The 17,022-nt window shown below is 38.1% G+C and overlaps 1 protein-coding gene across 11 annotated transcripts in view; it reads left to right on the forward strand.

Annotated features, from left to right (window-relative positions):
* Mef2c (myocyte enhancer factor 2C) overlaps positions 1-11,249 on the forward strand; it is a 164,088-nt gene extending 152,839 nt beyond the window's left edge. For 9 of the 11 annotated variants that reach the window (XM_051182808.1, XM_051182801.1, XM_051182803.1 and 6 more), the window contains 2 exons: positions 17-152; positions 6,432-11,249. In XM_051182808.1, coding sequence (XP_051038765.1) covers positions 17-152; positions 6,432-6,753 — 458 coding nt within the window. In that variant the 3' untranslated portion in view covers positions 6,754-11,249. The remainder of the gene's footprint in view (positions 1-16; positions 153-6,431) is intronic. The other 2 variants (XM_051182810.1, XM_051182809.1) reach the window with 1 other exon arrangement.
* Positions 11,250-17,022: the final 5,773 nt, after the last annotated feature.

Here is a 17,022-nt window from a genome sequence, read left to right on the forward strand (position 1 = left end):
ACATTCCTTCATCTAGAGTACTCCCTGAGCAGCGCAGACCTGTCATCTCTATCTGGGTTCAACACTGCCAGTGCTCTTCACCTTGGCTCTGTAACTGGCTGGCAACAGCAGCACCTACACAACATGCCGCCATCTGCCCTCAGTCAGTTGGGGTAAGCAATATTTGTGTCTTTCTATCGTAACCATAAGTTGTGTTTTTAAATGATAAAGTCCTGTCTTTAACAACATGATTTTGTATCTATTAAAGAATGTAGAACGTGATTTCTGTGAAAGACACTTTCAGATCACATTTCAGGTAGTTTAGATATCGCTTCATGTTTGTTTTTGTTTTTACGTGACTGGGAAGCACTAATAGTTAAGCACACTCTTTCCTTAATGTGTGAGGCTCTGTGTTCTTCTACCTCTGTTGGTGATGGAGCTTTAGATTAGATTTCTGCAGGATTACATTTTTTTTGGAAATTTTGAAGGTATTTATAGTTATAATTCTTTACATTTTTTGCTGAGGTTCTCACTTAGCACAAACTACATACTTTTTCCTCTAATAAGAACCTAATGTTCATAGAATCAACTGTTGATTTCTGTACAGGCTTTAAATATGTATAATGTTAATTAGCAGGATAGTTGTCTAGTTATATCCATTTTATTAAAATATATGGGCAAATACTAATTAACACATGCAATACTAATTACTGAATTTGGGTATAAAAATAACTTTGGTTGTTTTCTGGTCAAAGTATGTATCTTTCTGCCCCCTTGTGGTAGCTTTGAGATGCATCATAGAAATGACTTCTGTCATTTATCTGTGGGGAAACTCAAACTCTAAAATGCCCTGAATCCACAATTTGCACTTCATCTTATAACAGTTAAACAAGACACTTCATTTTAATTTGAAATAATAATTACACAATTCAATCTTTAAAAACAAATAGGACAAAACTACTTAGAGATGAATTCTCATACCTTAGAAACATCTTAAATACCCACCCCACATTCAGTTTTCTATTGAGCCATTTTAGTTATGAGTTAGTAATATTAATTAACTCGTTCTGTATCTCTATGCCTAGAAAGATCTATTTATTCAAATAAAAGTCACGAATTGCTACTATAACTTCATCGTTCTTGCCCTCTATTCTCCCCTTCCCCACTGAACTTCATTTAGTATTGATGTAACACAGATCTCAGATACCACTCAACAGTCACTTGGTATGGCCATCCCACGGAGACATCTCTGTCATTGAAATCTAGCCTTCTATGTGCACAATAAAACAAATGTATGTGGCATTATGGCTGTGCCTTCTGGAAAGAGTGCTGCAGTTAAAAATGTATGAAATGTTGGTCAACAATGCTCTTTTTTAAGACATTTAAATCTTCTCTCCAGTGCAAGTAGATTTTAATTGCAATAACTCTTCTGGAAATTATCACTAAGTACATAATACTGTCCAGACAATTTATATATATATATATATATATATATATATATATATATATATATATATACACAGCATTGTACTGACCTACTTGTCAGTAATAAGGGAAACTGTTCCTTTCTAATTTTTCACAAAATTCATCTATCATAGCACTAAATTCCATCCCCCCAAGCCAAATAATGACCAGCCAGATGGCTCAATAGCTAAAGGTGCTTGTCACAAAGCCTCATTAACAACCTTGACAACCTGACTTTGATTACTGGGACCTACATAGTGGAAGAAGAGGGTAAACTTCTAAAGATGTTCATGCACTTGGCTCACATACACAGGATAAATGAATACATAATACAATTTTATGCCATGTCATTTTATGGGAATGCCATTTTTCCTTTGCTTGAGAATGACTCCAGATCATTTTTAATTATGAGAGTATACATATATTCATTATTTTGACCCTACACACAATTTAAAAAATTATCACATGAGGAAACATAATTCTCTACTACCCTCACGTGAGAATGAGTGGTACCCTAAGACTAAAAGGGTAACTGAGTTCCAGCAGCCAAGGATCAACCCTTCCCCCTTTTCTTCCAAAACCAGATCTTCTTGTGCATAATCTGAATCTAGTCTATGAGCTGCAGTTGTACTCAGTCACTTCCCTTACACCTCACACTGATAGGATGACCAAGTCTTTACATCTTTATAGACAGCACCACCACCTGCCTCTCTCTCCTCCTCTGTCACCATATGCCTCCTCCTTCATCCCCTCTCACAGTAGCTGTTTGTAAGGTGTCTTCAGAAAAGTCATCTAGTCTCCTTACATGCTGTCTTGTAGAGAACTCCAGAGCATAATGTTTATATAAAATAAAGCATATAAACTGCCTGAATTCCTTTGAGAAGCAGTTCTCAACCTGTGGGTCAAAACTCCTTTGGGAGGGTTGTGTACCAGATATCCTGCATATCAGATATTTAGATTATGACTAATGACAGTAGCAAAATTACAGTTATGAAGTAGCAATAAAATAATTTTATGGTTGGGTACACCACAACATGAGGAACTCTAGTAAAGGTCGCAGCAAAGGAAGGTTGAGAACCACTGTCTTAGAGATTAAATCAGTTAAAAGGATTGATATATTTTCCAAGTCAAAGGGTCTAACAGATTTGTGTTTAGTATGTAGATACTTTGTTTTAAGCAAAGAATGGGATAGATTTTTAGTTCCACCAAAGTCAATACCTTTAGAATCCTAAAATGAATACTGTAATTCTCCAAATTGCAAACTATAGTAAAACTCTTCATTTTTGTTCATGAAAACCAAAATGTCCACTTTATCCTTTACAGCATTGTCTGCAAGGCTAGGTTTGAGAAACTTTGTAGTATCTATTTTATATGATGAAGTTAGACAAGACACACACACTAATTTTATGTAGGAAGAGCCATTTCTAGTTGAGGGAGTCACAATTTTACCGACACAGACCTTGACTTTTAGGTATTCTTTTGATCGCTGTCTAGAAAATGACAACCTGTTTTCTGGAAGTCTGTCCACTAACTTTCTTCATTGATGAGAGTATTCTATACATACTGAGAGAGGGAGAGGGAGAGAGAGAGAGAGAGAGAGAGAGAGAGAGAGAGAGAGAGAGAGAGAGAGAGAGAGATTAAATGGAGATTACTTTTAAAAGCTAGGTTTCTTGGCTGTGTGCTCTATATAGTAAATTCCAGGTCAATCAGGGCTATGTGATGAAACCCAGCCTCTAGGAAAAAAAAAAGTGAGGTGTGAGGCTCAGGGACTGGAGAGATGATGGCTCAGGAACTAAAAGTGTTTACTGGTATTACCCAAAACCCAAGATACCCATGTCAGGTGGTTCACAACTACCTGTAAGTCTAGCTCCAGAAAAGCCAGTGTCCTCTTCTGGTCCCTAGACATCTGCACACAAGTGTACCAACTCATGCAGAGACATACACATATATTCATAAATAAAAATAAAATGAATCTTTAAAACAATGGACTCAAGTGAGCCTGATGTGGCAACCTATAATCCCAGCACCTAGGAGACCAAGACTGGTCAAACTCCTAAAGTTTGAGGCCAGACTGGCATACATAGACTGTCTCACAGAGGAAAAAGAAGATAAATATAGTAGGAAATCCTAATTTTCTTGGGGTGGTAGAGTGAGGGGAACTTACATAAAACTATCCCTAAAAGCCAAGCATTAGGTGGCACACACCTTTAATCTCAGGCAGGCAGATCTCTGTGAGTTCGAGGCCAACCAGGTCTACAGAGCTAGTTCCAGGACAGGCTCCAAAGCAATACAGAGAAACCCTGTCTCAAAAAAACAAACAAACAAAAAATCCCTATTTATTTCTTAATGGTTTTGAGGAAGGGTCAGGTTGTTTTCCAAGTTTAAAATCCTGTGTAGTGGATTGGAACTAGCACAGAGACCCTGACAAGGTACCTTATACACCTGACCCCTTCCCGCCTCTCCTCCTACCTCTCTGTCACCTACGTATATCTGTAGCATCTCACAGTTGTCTGTGGCTATGTTTTGTTATCAAGAACAAACTAGCATACAGACAGTTAAACGGTGTGAATGCTGATTTTTGTAAAGAAAGTACTCCTTTGACAGCAGAGATTAGCCACTCTGGGTTGCACTCTACACTACATTGAAATGACGTTGAGGTAAAAAAGGCCATTTATATCTCTTTACTGTAGATTTAGTTCCCTCAACTACACAGCTCAGAATAGACTTTTCTATATGCTTAGTGGCAAAATGAAATTCCACCACCTGATAAACTGTTCCAGTTAGAAAAAATAACCACCAGAAGTTCTTTGATCTTTTGGGGGGAACAAGATGCCTCTAAACTTCTACACTGCCATTGATATTGGGAACTGAAGCAAATAAAAGGGTAGTTCAGCTTTCCGGTGGCATTAAAGAAACATCATCTTACTCACATAACTTTTAATTTAATTGACATAGATAAGTTACCTATGACCCAACTCACTAAGTTTTTGAAAATTTCCCTTTCTACTGTGTTTAGAGAAATGCAAATTAAAATGTGAAAGAGTAAAGAAAAGTATTTACTGATGTGCTGTGTCATTTCCAGCCTCCTAATTGACATTCATTATTAAGTGCTCATATGATCCACAGCAGAAGCGTTTAATTAAATGTTAGTGAAATGGTTCTTCATACCCAGAGCCAGGAAAACTCTTTCTTCCAGAAATCAAAAGAGGATTTCCTCAAACATCAAAATGAATCATTAAATGACTTTGAAGCAGTATAAAATAGTCCACCATTATGGAGCCTTTGAAATCCAGGTTTTTCTGCCCCATCTCAACATAGTCTCAATTTAAAGATCATTTAATTAAAAGTCTCAGAAAATTAAGAACTAATGTAAACTAAAATAACAAGCTTCAGATAAATAGTTCCAGGAGTAAACAGAGAAGGAAAACAGTGAGCACTGGGATTGAGATCTTGGTCTAAGTGCTCAGACTGCCAAAGAAAGACAGGCTCATTAAAGCAGCAAGGGATTCTCTTTATAGTGTCCTCCATGTTAGCCCATCTATTAATAAGAGGGAAGTAATTCCTTGCCAGTAGGTGGTGCTTTTGTATAAAACATTACTCAAAGATAAATTCGCTTCTGACTAATTTTATATCTATCTGTGCACCCTAATCCTTACCGAATCTCCCAAAAGGCCAGCCCCAAATTATTCCACTTTTCTCTGAAATGTACTCACGCTGTTCCCTGCTCAGAAAGACACATCTAGTCCTCCCCATTAGAAATCAGCACAATTACATACTTGAATAGGTAGGCTTAGTTTCTTTTGTTTCAAATTCATGTGCCTGTACAGATAATTATTTTCTGTGAGTATCCCTCAGTTAAAGGGACTACTTACTTTCTTGACAACTGCAGTCGGATTAGCGTGGCTCTGGCAATCAGAATGCAGCAACAACAACAAAAACATCTTAAAGTTGATGCAAGGTGACCACAGTTTGCCTTGATCAAAGCCACTGATTGCCTAGCAACACTTTAAAGCTTAATGCTTCTTTTTCCAGAATATCGTGTCTAAAGTCTCCAAAAAACATTCTTTGGAAATCAGTGAGCATTAGAAGGATAGTAATAGCATGTTCCATCCTTCTTTCCCACACCCTTTCCTTAAGAAACAACAGATTCACCCAATAATATTAGTTATAAATTAAGAAGAGTACAGCCCTGTGTACATCATTACTCCTGCTTAGCCAGAGTAAGGTTAGAGGAAACAAGGACTACAAACAAGATTTTCATCCCATGCAACTGGGAAAGATAAAGAAAGTCCAGCTATGTATCAGTTTTAATGAGATGTTTTAAACTGATATTTAAATTTCCTGCAGATAATGTTCAGTCTTTGGCCCCTCCTTTGCCCTCCCAAGCTTTACATCGGTTATCTATGCTGTATAACATTTCTATGTTGTGTTCATTTGGAATTCAAACTGTTCACTTTCCCTTAGTACTATATAACTCCACCTGTTTGGCATATTAATTGAAAGGAAACGAAGCTTATATCGCTATAAGTTTTTAAAAATAATTTTCAAATGCAGGCATTAGTAAACCAGGAGAGGCTAGTTCAAAGCCAAGCACCATCCCCCAAGGCTTAGAAAATCAAACATTTGGAAATGATACAGGGAAAATTCCATGAACATAGAATGACTTTTGTATCATGTCTCAAACCTTAAAAAAAAAAAAAAAAAAAAAAAAAAAAAAGAATAAAGAAAAAGAAACTATATGGTTTCAGAGTCTCTTGGAGGCTACAGATCGTTCATGAGGCCTGGACCAGTTAAGTAGCATGTTTCCCACCAGGCACAGGCATTCTCCACTGCTCTAGGCAGTGACGCCACTCGGTGCCTAGCCGCCCTTCTCACTCTGGGCATGCACTAGAGTCTATGCAAGTCGTTAAACTGATATGTTTGTAATGTGAGTTCCTGGGGCCTGCAGGCCTCCTCCATCTGTAACTGGGTTTCCTTTCCTCCTACAGAGCTTGCACTAGCACTCATTTATCTCAGAGTTCAAATCTCTCCCTGCCTTCTACTCAAAGCCTCAACATCAAGTCAGAACCTGTTTCTCCTCCTAGAGACCGTACCACCACTCCTTCGAGATACCCACAACACACGCGCCACGAGGCGGGGAGGTCTCCTGTTGATAGCTTGAGCAGCTGTAGCAGTTCCTACGATGGGAGCGACCGGGAGGATCACCGGAACGAATTCCACTCCCCCATTGGACTCACCAGACCTTCGCCAGACGAAAGGGAAAGTCCCTCAGTCAAGCGCATGCGACTCTCTGAAGGATGGGCAACATGATCACATTATTACTTAATAGTTTTTTTTTTTTTCTTGCAGTGTGTGTGTGTGCTATACCTTAATGGGGAAGGGGGGTCGATATGCATTATATGTGCCGTGTGTGGAAAAAAAAAAACCGTCAGGTACTCTGTTTTGTAAAAGTACTTTTAAATTGCCTCAGTGATACAGTATAAAGATAAACAGAAATGCTGAGATAAGCTTAGCACTTGAGTTGTACAACAGAACACTTGTACAAAATAGATTTTAAGGCTAACTTCTCTTCACTGTTGTGCTCCTTTGCAAAATGTATGTTACAATAGATAGTGTCATGTTGCAGGTTCAACGTTATTTACATGTAAATAGACAAAAGGAAACATTTGCCAAAAGCGGCAGATCTTTACTGAAAGAGAGCAGCTGTTATGCAACATATAGAAAAATGTATAGAAGTTTGGACAGACCCGGCAAGGGGTGGCCATTGGTAAATGTTAGGAACATGCCCGGTCACCTAACATCCCGAGGAAGCTCACAAACCTGCAGGCATATCATTGGTGTATGGCACTCATTCAAAAGGATCAGAAACCATTCAAAGAGGACCATACCTACTTTAAAAGAAAAGAAAAGAAAAAAAGCAAAAACAAAAAAAAAAAAAAAAAAAAAACAGTGTGGCGTTTGAGAGCTAACGTATTTAATTAAATAAATCTGGGTCTGCATCTCTTATTAAATAAAAAAATATAAAAATATGTACATTACATTTTGCTTATTTTCATATAAAAGGTAAGAAAGAGTTTGCAAAGCATTTGTGGCTTTTTGTAGTTTACTTAAGCCAAAATGTGTTTTTTCCCCTCAATAGCTTCGCTAATATTTTAAACAGTCCTGTAAAAACCCACAGAGGACTTTTTGTATAGAAAGCACTACCCTAAGCCATGAGGAACTCCATGCTTTGCTAACCAACATAACTGTTTTCTCTTTGTAGAAGTTTTGTTTTTGAAATGTGTATTTCTAATTATATAAAATATTAAGAATCTTTTAAAAATCTGTGAAATTAACATGCTTGTGTATAGCTTTCTAATATATATAATATTATGGTAATGGCAGAAGTTTTGTTTTCTTAATAGCGGGAGGGGGGTATATTTGTGCAGTTGCACACTTGAGTAACTATTTTCTTTCTGATTTCTTTTACTCTGCACACATTTTATAAGTTCAAGGTCAGCTGTCAAAAGGATAACCTGTGGGGTTAGAGCATATTATATTGCAACATCCTAAATTGTTTTTAGAACATCAGCAAATTATTGGGTCAACTGACATCCATTGTATATACTAATTGGTTTCTTTCAAACTATTTTTCTGTTGTTTTTTTTGTTTGTTTGTTTTTTTGGTGCTTTTTTGTTTGTTTGTTTGTTTTTTGGGATTTTTTTTTTTTTGGTTTTTTGTTTTTTGTTTTTTTTTTTTTTTTTTTTTTTTTTTTTTGCATTTTATCAAAAGCAGGGCCCCTTTCAGATATCTCCATTTCACCACGCATCTTGGAATTCAGTAAGTTCATATCCTAACTTGCCCATATTCTAAATTTACATGGTTCATGTTCAGCCTTGAATTTGATATTTCTTAGAAATATGCCCAGAGTAAGTTGGGTCACATGTCCTGCAAGTTGGGCCCTAGGAACAAGAGATGTGAGTTTACTTGGTGGATAAGTTACAGATTTCTGTAGAAGAAAAATGTGAAAGACCAGGTGCTACAAAGGAGGAAAACAGTTAAGGGATGGTTACTTGTCGTCCACCTTCGTGATTTTAACTGACCCGTTGAACAGCCTGGTGTGTCAGGACCCCCAATGTCACTTCTGCATAAAGCATGTATGGCATCTATTTTTTTTCTTCAATAAAGAGATTTAATATCCATTTCAAGAATTCCCATTCAAAAACTTTCTCTATGTCCCTTTTTTTTAATTTTCATGATAATTTAACTCTTGTCTAATATTTGTGTGTGAGGGATTAGTTTTCAGACCCTTTAAAAGTGAGTGCCATAAAGAAACAATATATAGTGTTTAATAAAGTGATATTTCAGGCTAGGAAGAGATTTCCTTCTCTTGGAATGTGAAGATCTGTCGATTCATCTCCAGTCATCCATACTGACATGCAGAGCAAAGACTATGGTAAAAAAAAAAAAAAAAAAAAATCAGTCCTGCTAGATCATGTGTAGGACACATTCATCCATTCTTATTTCCTTTTACCTGCATAGTTGCTATGTGTTTCTCACTGTAAAAGGCTGCCGCTGGGTGGCAGAAGCCAAAAGACCTTATTAACGAGGCTATATTTTTCTTAACTTGATCTGCAATCCATGATTAGACCACGATGCACCTTTGGTTGTATCCGTATAGGATGCTAGCCTGCCTTGTAGTAATGTTTTATATATTAAAAATAAAATAAAGACATCAGTCATTTCATATATATCCCACTACTAAAGGTATCCATGGAACATGAAGACTAGTATTTATGCAGAAGAAAAATAGGAAAACATCCCTGCAAACATGGTTATCTATACACCTGTTTGCATGTCCGTGTGTGCACATGAAGTGAAAATGAAAATCAGTCATTATTTCACTCTAGACTTGATTCCATCCTGACGATTCATGTTTATAACTTAGTACGTATTAAATATGCAAGCGCATCACAAATGTTCTTTGTCATTTCAAAATACATTAGTTTATCAGTATCATTAGAATCTTGCCAGTGGGTGGGGAAGGGTCATATAAAAATATGAAGAAATAGCCATATTAAATTTTACCTGCCATTTGCCTCGGCAAAAAAGCAAACATGAGTTTCTAATGCTAAAGATAGAGTAAGCGAATGTGCCAGCAAAGGCCTCTGCTGTTTGTAGCACTTCTGACAATAGTTTTTTACAAACTCGAGAAGAACAGACTCACTTGAAAATGGATTCCAGTCACCTCCTTCCCACTACTGAATTCAAAGCAGTAGCAGACAGTAAAGGGATAATCTAAGAATTTTTAAAGATGATTTAATGAGAAGCACAATTTTTATTGTGACCAGTCACACTCTATGAACAGTCAGTGTCTGTCTGTCTTTACCCTTCTGCCTTCCCTGTAACTCACCACTTACTGTATTTGCAAATCTAGTACGGTGGTTTTTTAATCACAGAAAGTCCTTTGTGTCCAGGAGTCTGGGCAGAGCTCTGAGGGATTATTTTACATTGCCTGGCCTAGAGTAGCATTTTAGACAACATTCATCATTGCAAGTAGAACTGTAAGTGGCATTTTACATGGCTGCAAGTATTGTTATACCTAGTCCTATTTTAACAGAATTTTGGTAACAGTAAGCTGAAAACCACTGGTAACGGTGTGGCAGCATATGCAAGCTGCACAACCTGTATACTGTATGCATTGATGTGAGGAGGCTGTTTATTTCAACCTTTTTTAAAATTGTGTTTTTTAGTAAAATGGCTTATTTTTTTCCCAAAGGTGGAATTTAACATTTTGTAATGATGAATATGAAAATGCCTGTCATCTTTAGATCATCTAAAGGTTAACTAAAGTGAGAATTGCAAAACAAATCCCAATACATGTTTTAAGACCATGTCTGCCCTCTCGCACCTCTCTGTGTTTGTTTTTGACATACCTACCCTTTACCTTAGAGATACCATTTTACTACTTGATCCCTTTCCTGTGTGTTTTTCCCCCCAGAGAGTAAATGCTTTGTATTTCTTTCTTTAAAAAAAAATTTTTGAAGACGAAGCCACTTGAACCTTCAATAAAGGCTGTTGCCTAAGCATGGCATACTTCATCTGCTTTCCTTTGTGCCATCTGCTATGGTTTCGTCACTTGTATGGCGTTAATTTCCTGCCACTACAGATCTTTTGAAGATTGCTTGAATACTGGTGTCTGGTAGAATGCTTCAGACTACAGATGTAATTAAAGGCTTTTCTTACTATGTGTTAACCAAAGATGTGGAGCAATCCAAGCCACATATCTTCTGCATTAAATTTGTCCATTTTGGTTATTTTCCTAATCGGGTATTGCATTTTGCCTTCCCTGTTCATACCTCAAATTGATTCATACCTCAGTTTAATTCAAGGAGGTTCGCTAAGTGATGGATCCTGTTGTGATCTGAGTGAAGCAGTGTACTCTTGGAGCAAACAGACCCGGGTCACTGTAGGCATAGGACTTGGATTGCTTCAGATGGTTTGCTGTGTCATTTTTCTTCTTTTTCCTTTTCTGAGGACTTGTTTCCATTCAATGAGAGTAATTAAATAGCTTGTAAATGAGGGCATACAAGCATTTGCAACAAGTATTCAAACAGAGGCTCACAGCGGCATAAGCTGGACTTTGTCGCCACTAGATGACAAGATGTTATACCTAAGTTAAACCACATCTGTGTATCTCAAGGGACTTAAATTCAGCTGTCTGTAGTGAATTAAAGTGGGAAATTTTCAAAAGTTTCTCCTGCTGGAAATAAGGTATAATTTGTATTTTGCAGACAATTCAGTAAAGTTACTGGCTTTCTTAGTGATGCGGTGTCTGTGGTGCATTCTTTTAATTAATGTTTTCTGTCCAAATGATTCCACTTTATCATGTTTTTTTTTAAGCAACTTATCCCCAAGCACAAATGAGCTTTCTCAGTTTTCAGCTCAAAATATATGAAAAGATGGATATGTGTGGGAAGGTGTGAATTGGATACCAGTTCTTAAGCTAACAGAGTACTCAGCCAGGGTGGGAAGTCGGAGCTTTTTGCAGACTGGGGTTTCCTGTTTCTCCAAGCAGCTCCATGAAGATCTTTGCTTGTCTATGGACAGAATTTTCCGGGTCTTTATGAAAGGCATAACCATGAAATAAATTAATGTTTTTACTAAAATGTATAGATTTATTTTCAATAAGCCTTCCTTTTATTAATCAAAATAGCTTTTTTTAAAAGGTTGGAAGCATTGGCTTGTATCTAAAATATTTGAGTAAGCCAGTAGATTCGTACATTCTGAGAACTACAAATTACACAATCCAATTATAATTTCTGATATGAGTGTTCTTAGAAGAGCAATACAAGTCAATGTAGCAACTGCGAGGGAGCAAAGGAGGCACTGCCAGGCAATTAGACAATATGGACTTTGGTATTTATAGTGATTCTTTGTCTGATAAGTGAAAGGAAGGCAATTCCTGAAAATTTTGCACATGGCTTCAAAATTAGCACTGCTCTCTTTAATTGATTTTCAGCAAACATTAGGCAGTAATTGTCTGTGACTCCTGTAGTAGCTTCCAAGAGTCCCTGCTTTCAGACTTGGGGACTAATGGGAGGTAGAAAGGGTTTTCAGAGAAGCCCAGAGGAGAATGCTTTGACCATCTTCAGAGGAAAGTAGAGACAGGCCCAGCGTGCAGAAGCTTTAAAATCTGGTTAGCTAGCGAAGCCTGGCCTTGCCTTTTGAAAGGTGGGCAGGGTTAAGGAAGGCTCAGAAAGATCAAGCAGCCTGACTTAATGGCCCATAGCCCTGCCCTGTGTTGACACCAGTGCTTTGTTCTCACCATTGTGAACATAACAATGTTTTCTGTGAGCTTGTGTTCTGTAGGCAAAGTGCAATGGGACAGGAGACTCTGTGTGTAAACCGAAGACACACACAGGAAAAAGAGAAAGGCTTTCCATGAATAGCTTTAACAGAAGATAACTTTGCCTACTTTTATGACAAGGAGCCCCACTTTTTCGCCTTCCACTGGGCTCTGCAGTCACGAGATGAGCCCCAGGTAAGGGTGTTACACACAGAAGCAGTGAACACAGACACTTGGCTGAGAGAGCAGGACACAGACACGCAGGAACTGGAGCCCGTTCTGTTTCAAATAAAGGAAATCATGAGTAAAAGCAGAGATGAGATGTAAGAGTGGGAGAATTGGCTCAGAGCTTGATTAGATCATATCTGTGAGCTTAAGGACTCAATTAACACTGGGTGGTGGTGGCACATGCCTCTCATCCCAGTGCTTGGGAAGCAGAAGCAGGCAGATCTTGAGGCCACCCCAGTCTACATTGTGAGTTCAGAACAGCCAGGGTTACAGAGAAACCCTGCCTCAAAAAGAAAAATCAGGTAACTATGGGTGTAGAGGCCTGTATCTCTAAATTCCAACACTCCAAGAGGCAGAGGTAGGTGGATCACGATGGGTTTGAGGCCAGCCTGTTCTATTTGGTTATCTCCAAGACAGCAGGGGCTACATAGTAGGACCCTGTTTCAAAAAAGAAAAGAAAAATCAGTTGATTAATTTATGAAACAGAGTTGTCAGGATTCACAAAATAGATTAATGGCTATCCTAATATTACATTAAGAATTATAAAGTTTACATATTAAGCTTAAGTTATTAAGAACCTAAGGATCACAAATAGAAAGGCATCGCCTCATGGGACAATGGTAACTTCAGTGTTCACTGGGTTGACTTTGACCTATATCCATGAGGATATTATAAATTCAAGCTTAAACTCAGAGTATCCATTGATGAAGACAGCCGAGATAATAGTGAAGCCACACCTCTAAGTTCACTTGTCCAGGAGAAAGGGGAGGAATAGGGTATCCTGGAAGAGCAAGTAGCAGAGAGAAGATCTGCAGAAATGAAAATGAACAGTGAAGAAGTCAAGAATGAGAAGTCAGACAAAATGAAAACCAAAGCTGTCATGGTCAGAAAAGAATATACACACAGCTATGCCAGGAACTGGACTGGGGTCACAGAGGAAGAGGACAGTGGGGAGCATTTTGCTTGCTGTGAGGAATAACTAAGACAGCCTTTTGGACAAGCTGTAGTAGGAGGCAGGGGAGGCCTAAAGAGATTATCTGGCAGGTATTATCAAATTTTAGGCAGCAAGTATTGAACCAAACTCAAAGGTTGTGGTAACTAAAATAAAAGCTCACATGCATGCCAGACACAGCTGCACACACCTTTAATCCTAGCACTCACAAGACAGAAGCAGGTAGATCTATATGAGTTCCATACCAGCCAGGTCTACATAACAAGTTCCAGGTCAGTGTTACATAGTGAAACCCTGTCTCAAAACAGCAAAAGGAAAAGCTATCTTGATTGGGTGGCAAAGTCAAGGGCCAAAGGAAGATATGTTAAAACACCAGATGCTGTCTAGGCAATGTACAGGACAGGAAAGAGAAGCATGAAGTCCTTAGTTTTGGGTGCCTACATACGGTTTCTGCACTTGATGCAGCCTCGGCTTCCAGGGCATCATTTCCATCCCATCCCCAGACTTGACTAACAGACTAAATAAGGAAGAACCCACAGCCCTGACATGCCCTGTTCCTAGCAGCTAACTTTTGTTCTTGGCCAAATGGAAATGATGATAACCTTTGGTGCAAATACCAGAGGTGACACCAAGGAGCAGTGAGACAATCCCAAACTAAGTGGAGAGTGACTAGGAGAGCCCTTGTTCAGACACTACAAAGACAGTGAGTGACATAGGGCCCTCATCAGATCCCATGCCTGGCCCTTCCACAAAAAGAAAACAAGTTGCGGTTGCATTGGCAACCTGGCAAAGCAGAAGAGAAGCTGAAGGGTAGCTGATACTAACGTGTACCAACTGTTTTCCCTGCAATGGACCTGACCTGAATTTCCCTGTTTAAGATATGAGGTTACACTATGCAGTATTCCTAATCCCTGATTGAAAATCAGACCAACTTTGCTCCTGGAAGTAAAGTAACGCTTTATTTGTTCTCTTTAAACATTGGTTTTCTGTGACTCGCAGGGTCCCTCACTGGCTCATAGGACTGAGATCATTATGGGAACTAATCACTAAAAGGTCAGGATCTCCACTCTCCTCACACATTGCTGGATTATACCCCATAGAATGCTGATAAAAGTAGCCAGAAGTTTCCTACAATACCTACAATGTGCTCTTTCTATTCCCTTGGGGATACTGCATTCATTCTTCAAAGATTGTTTGCTATGCCCCTGCTATATTGATGTACAAAACCTAATTCTTCTGCTCACAGAGAAAGTTGTGCTGTACAGGTATCAAAGCTTCCAGTTGGTGATGCCAAATGCATTACAGGCACAATCATACCCAGAAGTATTCTGAGCTTTGCTGTTTACAAATAAGACTTCTGCTTACATATACAAAGCACTTTGTATACTAACGTTTGAATGTGTACTAATTTTGGTTAGTATATTCAGAAGAGGCCCGTCTGTAAAGGATTGCTGAGGTAATTGTGATATATCTATATAATGTAATACTCTGCAGAAAACCTGTATGTGTTGATATGCAAAATTACCAAAACACATTTTTAGGGTTTTTGTTTGTTTGTTTGGTTGGTTGGTTGGTTGATTGGGGTTTTTTGTTTGTTTGTTTGTTTTGTTTTTGTTTTTGTTTTGTCTTTGTTTCTGTCCTGGAACTTGTTTTGTAGACCAGCTGACCTCAAACTCAGATATCCTCCTGCCTGCCTCCTGAGTGGTTGAATTAAAGATGTCCGCCAGCATATCCAGCAGATTTTTTTTTTCAACGATGAGGCTGTATATAGGATATGCTGCATTTTTGACAAAAAAAAAAAAAAAGGAAGAGAAAGCTACTAAATAAAGAAGAAAGGAAAACACACAAACAGACCATATGGTTGTAACCCAAGTGGAAGGGCTGGGTGGAGAAAAGAGTGAATGGAGAGGGAAGGTGATGATATATAGTTTTTATTTTGTAACTACATGGATATACTGCTTCTTTTGAGGAAAGGTTTCCAATTTGAGGAGAAAAAAAAATCTTCCCCAAATCCACAAACTCCCCAGTCTAGTGGAGGTGTTCACTAGAAAGGGCTTTGGTACCCACCGTGCTCAATGAAAAGCTCCAGAGTGGTGGCTTGCTCGCCTCCTGAATCTGGAAAGACTAAAGGTTTCAGCTGTCCCCTGTGATTGATAGAACCCTACCCTTATTCTGGGAGTTTGATTCTTTACTAACTACACTGCCTAGCCCAAGAACCTCCACTAATCAGCGGCTGATTAAGGCATGAATGTTTTCTTTGACCTTTCCCGGTCACCTATCTGCACTTTTAAAACCTGGACTCAGAACTCAGAACTCCTATGAAGTATAATTACTCTGACTACTCAAGAATCTATTCATCCTATCTAGATACATAATATTAAGAATTTAAAGCTTAAGGCCTTAGGTAGGTTTCTTGGAACTTACAGCTGCCTTTTTTTGTTGTTGCCACGGCAACCTGTTCCTATCTGAGATGCATTCAGCTCTAGCATTTGAACATTAAAGAGTATGTCATCTTCTCCAACTTCTGTGTCCTTCTCATCAGCTATAGTAAGGAGATGATGTTACTATCTGATGCTTCACAATTCATCCATTACATTTCCAAAGTAAGTTTACAAGGGTCAAAACTGTATTTTGTTCCTACTCATGTCCTGGTTTCTGCACTTTGTGGGTACATATTTTGACCTTTAAAACATGCTAAAGAACTCACCAAACCAAAAGATACTTTATTTACTTCAGAATTCTACAAACAATAAATAAATGATATATCTGCCTTCCTTTTCCTGAAATCATCACCTGAAATCAACAAATGGTAACATTTGTTTTGAGTGTGATCATTAATAATGCCTCATAAAACATATGTACTCTACAGGGTCTAATATATAAAACTCAGGCCATGTAATTTAATAAAGCCCAGGTTTTTCTTGTCTTTAATAACACATTTTATGAACTCTAATAGAGGTTTTTACTGTGAAATATAGATTCAAAAGATTAGACACACGTTTTAGTGTGCTTTTGTTTAACAATTTCACAAAATTAGAAATATGTGTGCAAAAATAGAATCTAAAAATTGAAATTTATAGATGACTAGTTGCATATTTCAGAATATAACTAGGATGCTAATTGTGATTATAATTATTAAAAGTCACTCACTTAATTCACATAAGGACTATGTTGAGTGAGTAAAGGGGATCCTGAGACTTTAAGAATATACTTAATGGTTCAATTTGTATGAACTCAAGAACACAAAACTAATCTATATTTATAAACATCAGAACATGGGTGCCTGTGGAGTGGACAGAAGGGGCACAAAGGAACTTTCTTATTTACTTAATTGAGCATTTAAGATCTCTACATTTGTCTCTATAATTTTCCTTAGTTAAAAACATGAATGAGATGGGTGGTAGCACGTGCCTTTAATCCCAGCACTTCAGAGGCAGAGACAGACAGATCTCTGTGAGTTCGAGACTAACTGGTTTACTAAGCATGTTCCAGGACAGCCTCCAAAGCTACAGAGAAACCTTGTCTCCAAAAGACTTAAAAAAACAGGGGGAAGGAATGGAAAGAAAGAAGG

The sequence above is a fragment of the Phodopus roborovskii genome, unplaced genomic scaffold (genome assembly GCF_943737965.1).
Source record: "Phodopus roborovskii unplaced genomic scaffold, PHOROB, whole genome shotgun sequence".
Classification (NCBI taxonomy): Eukaryota; Metazoa; Chordata; class Mammalia; order Rodentia; family Cricetidae; genus Phodopus; species Phodopus roborovskii.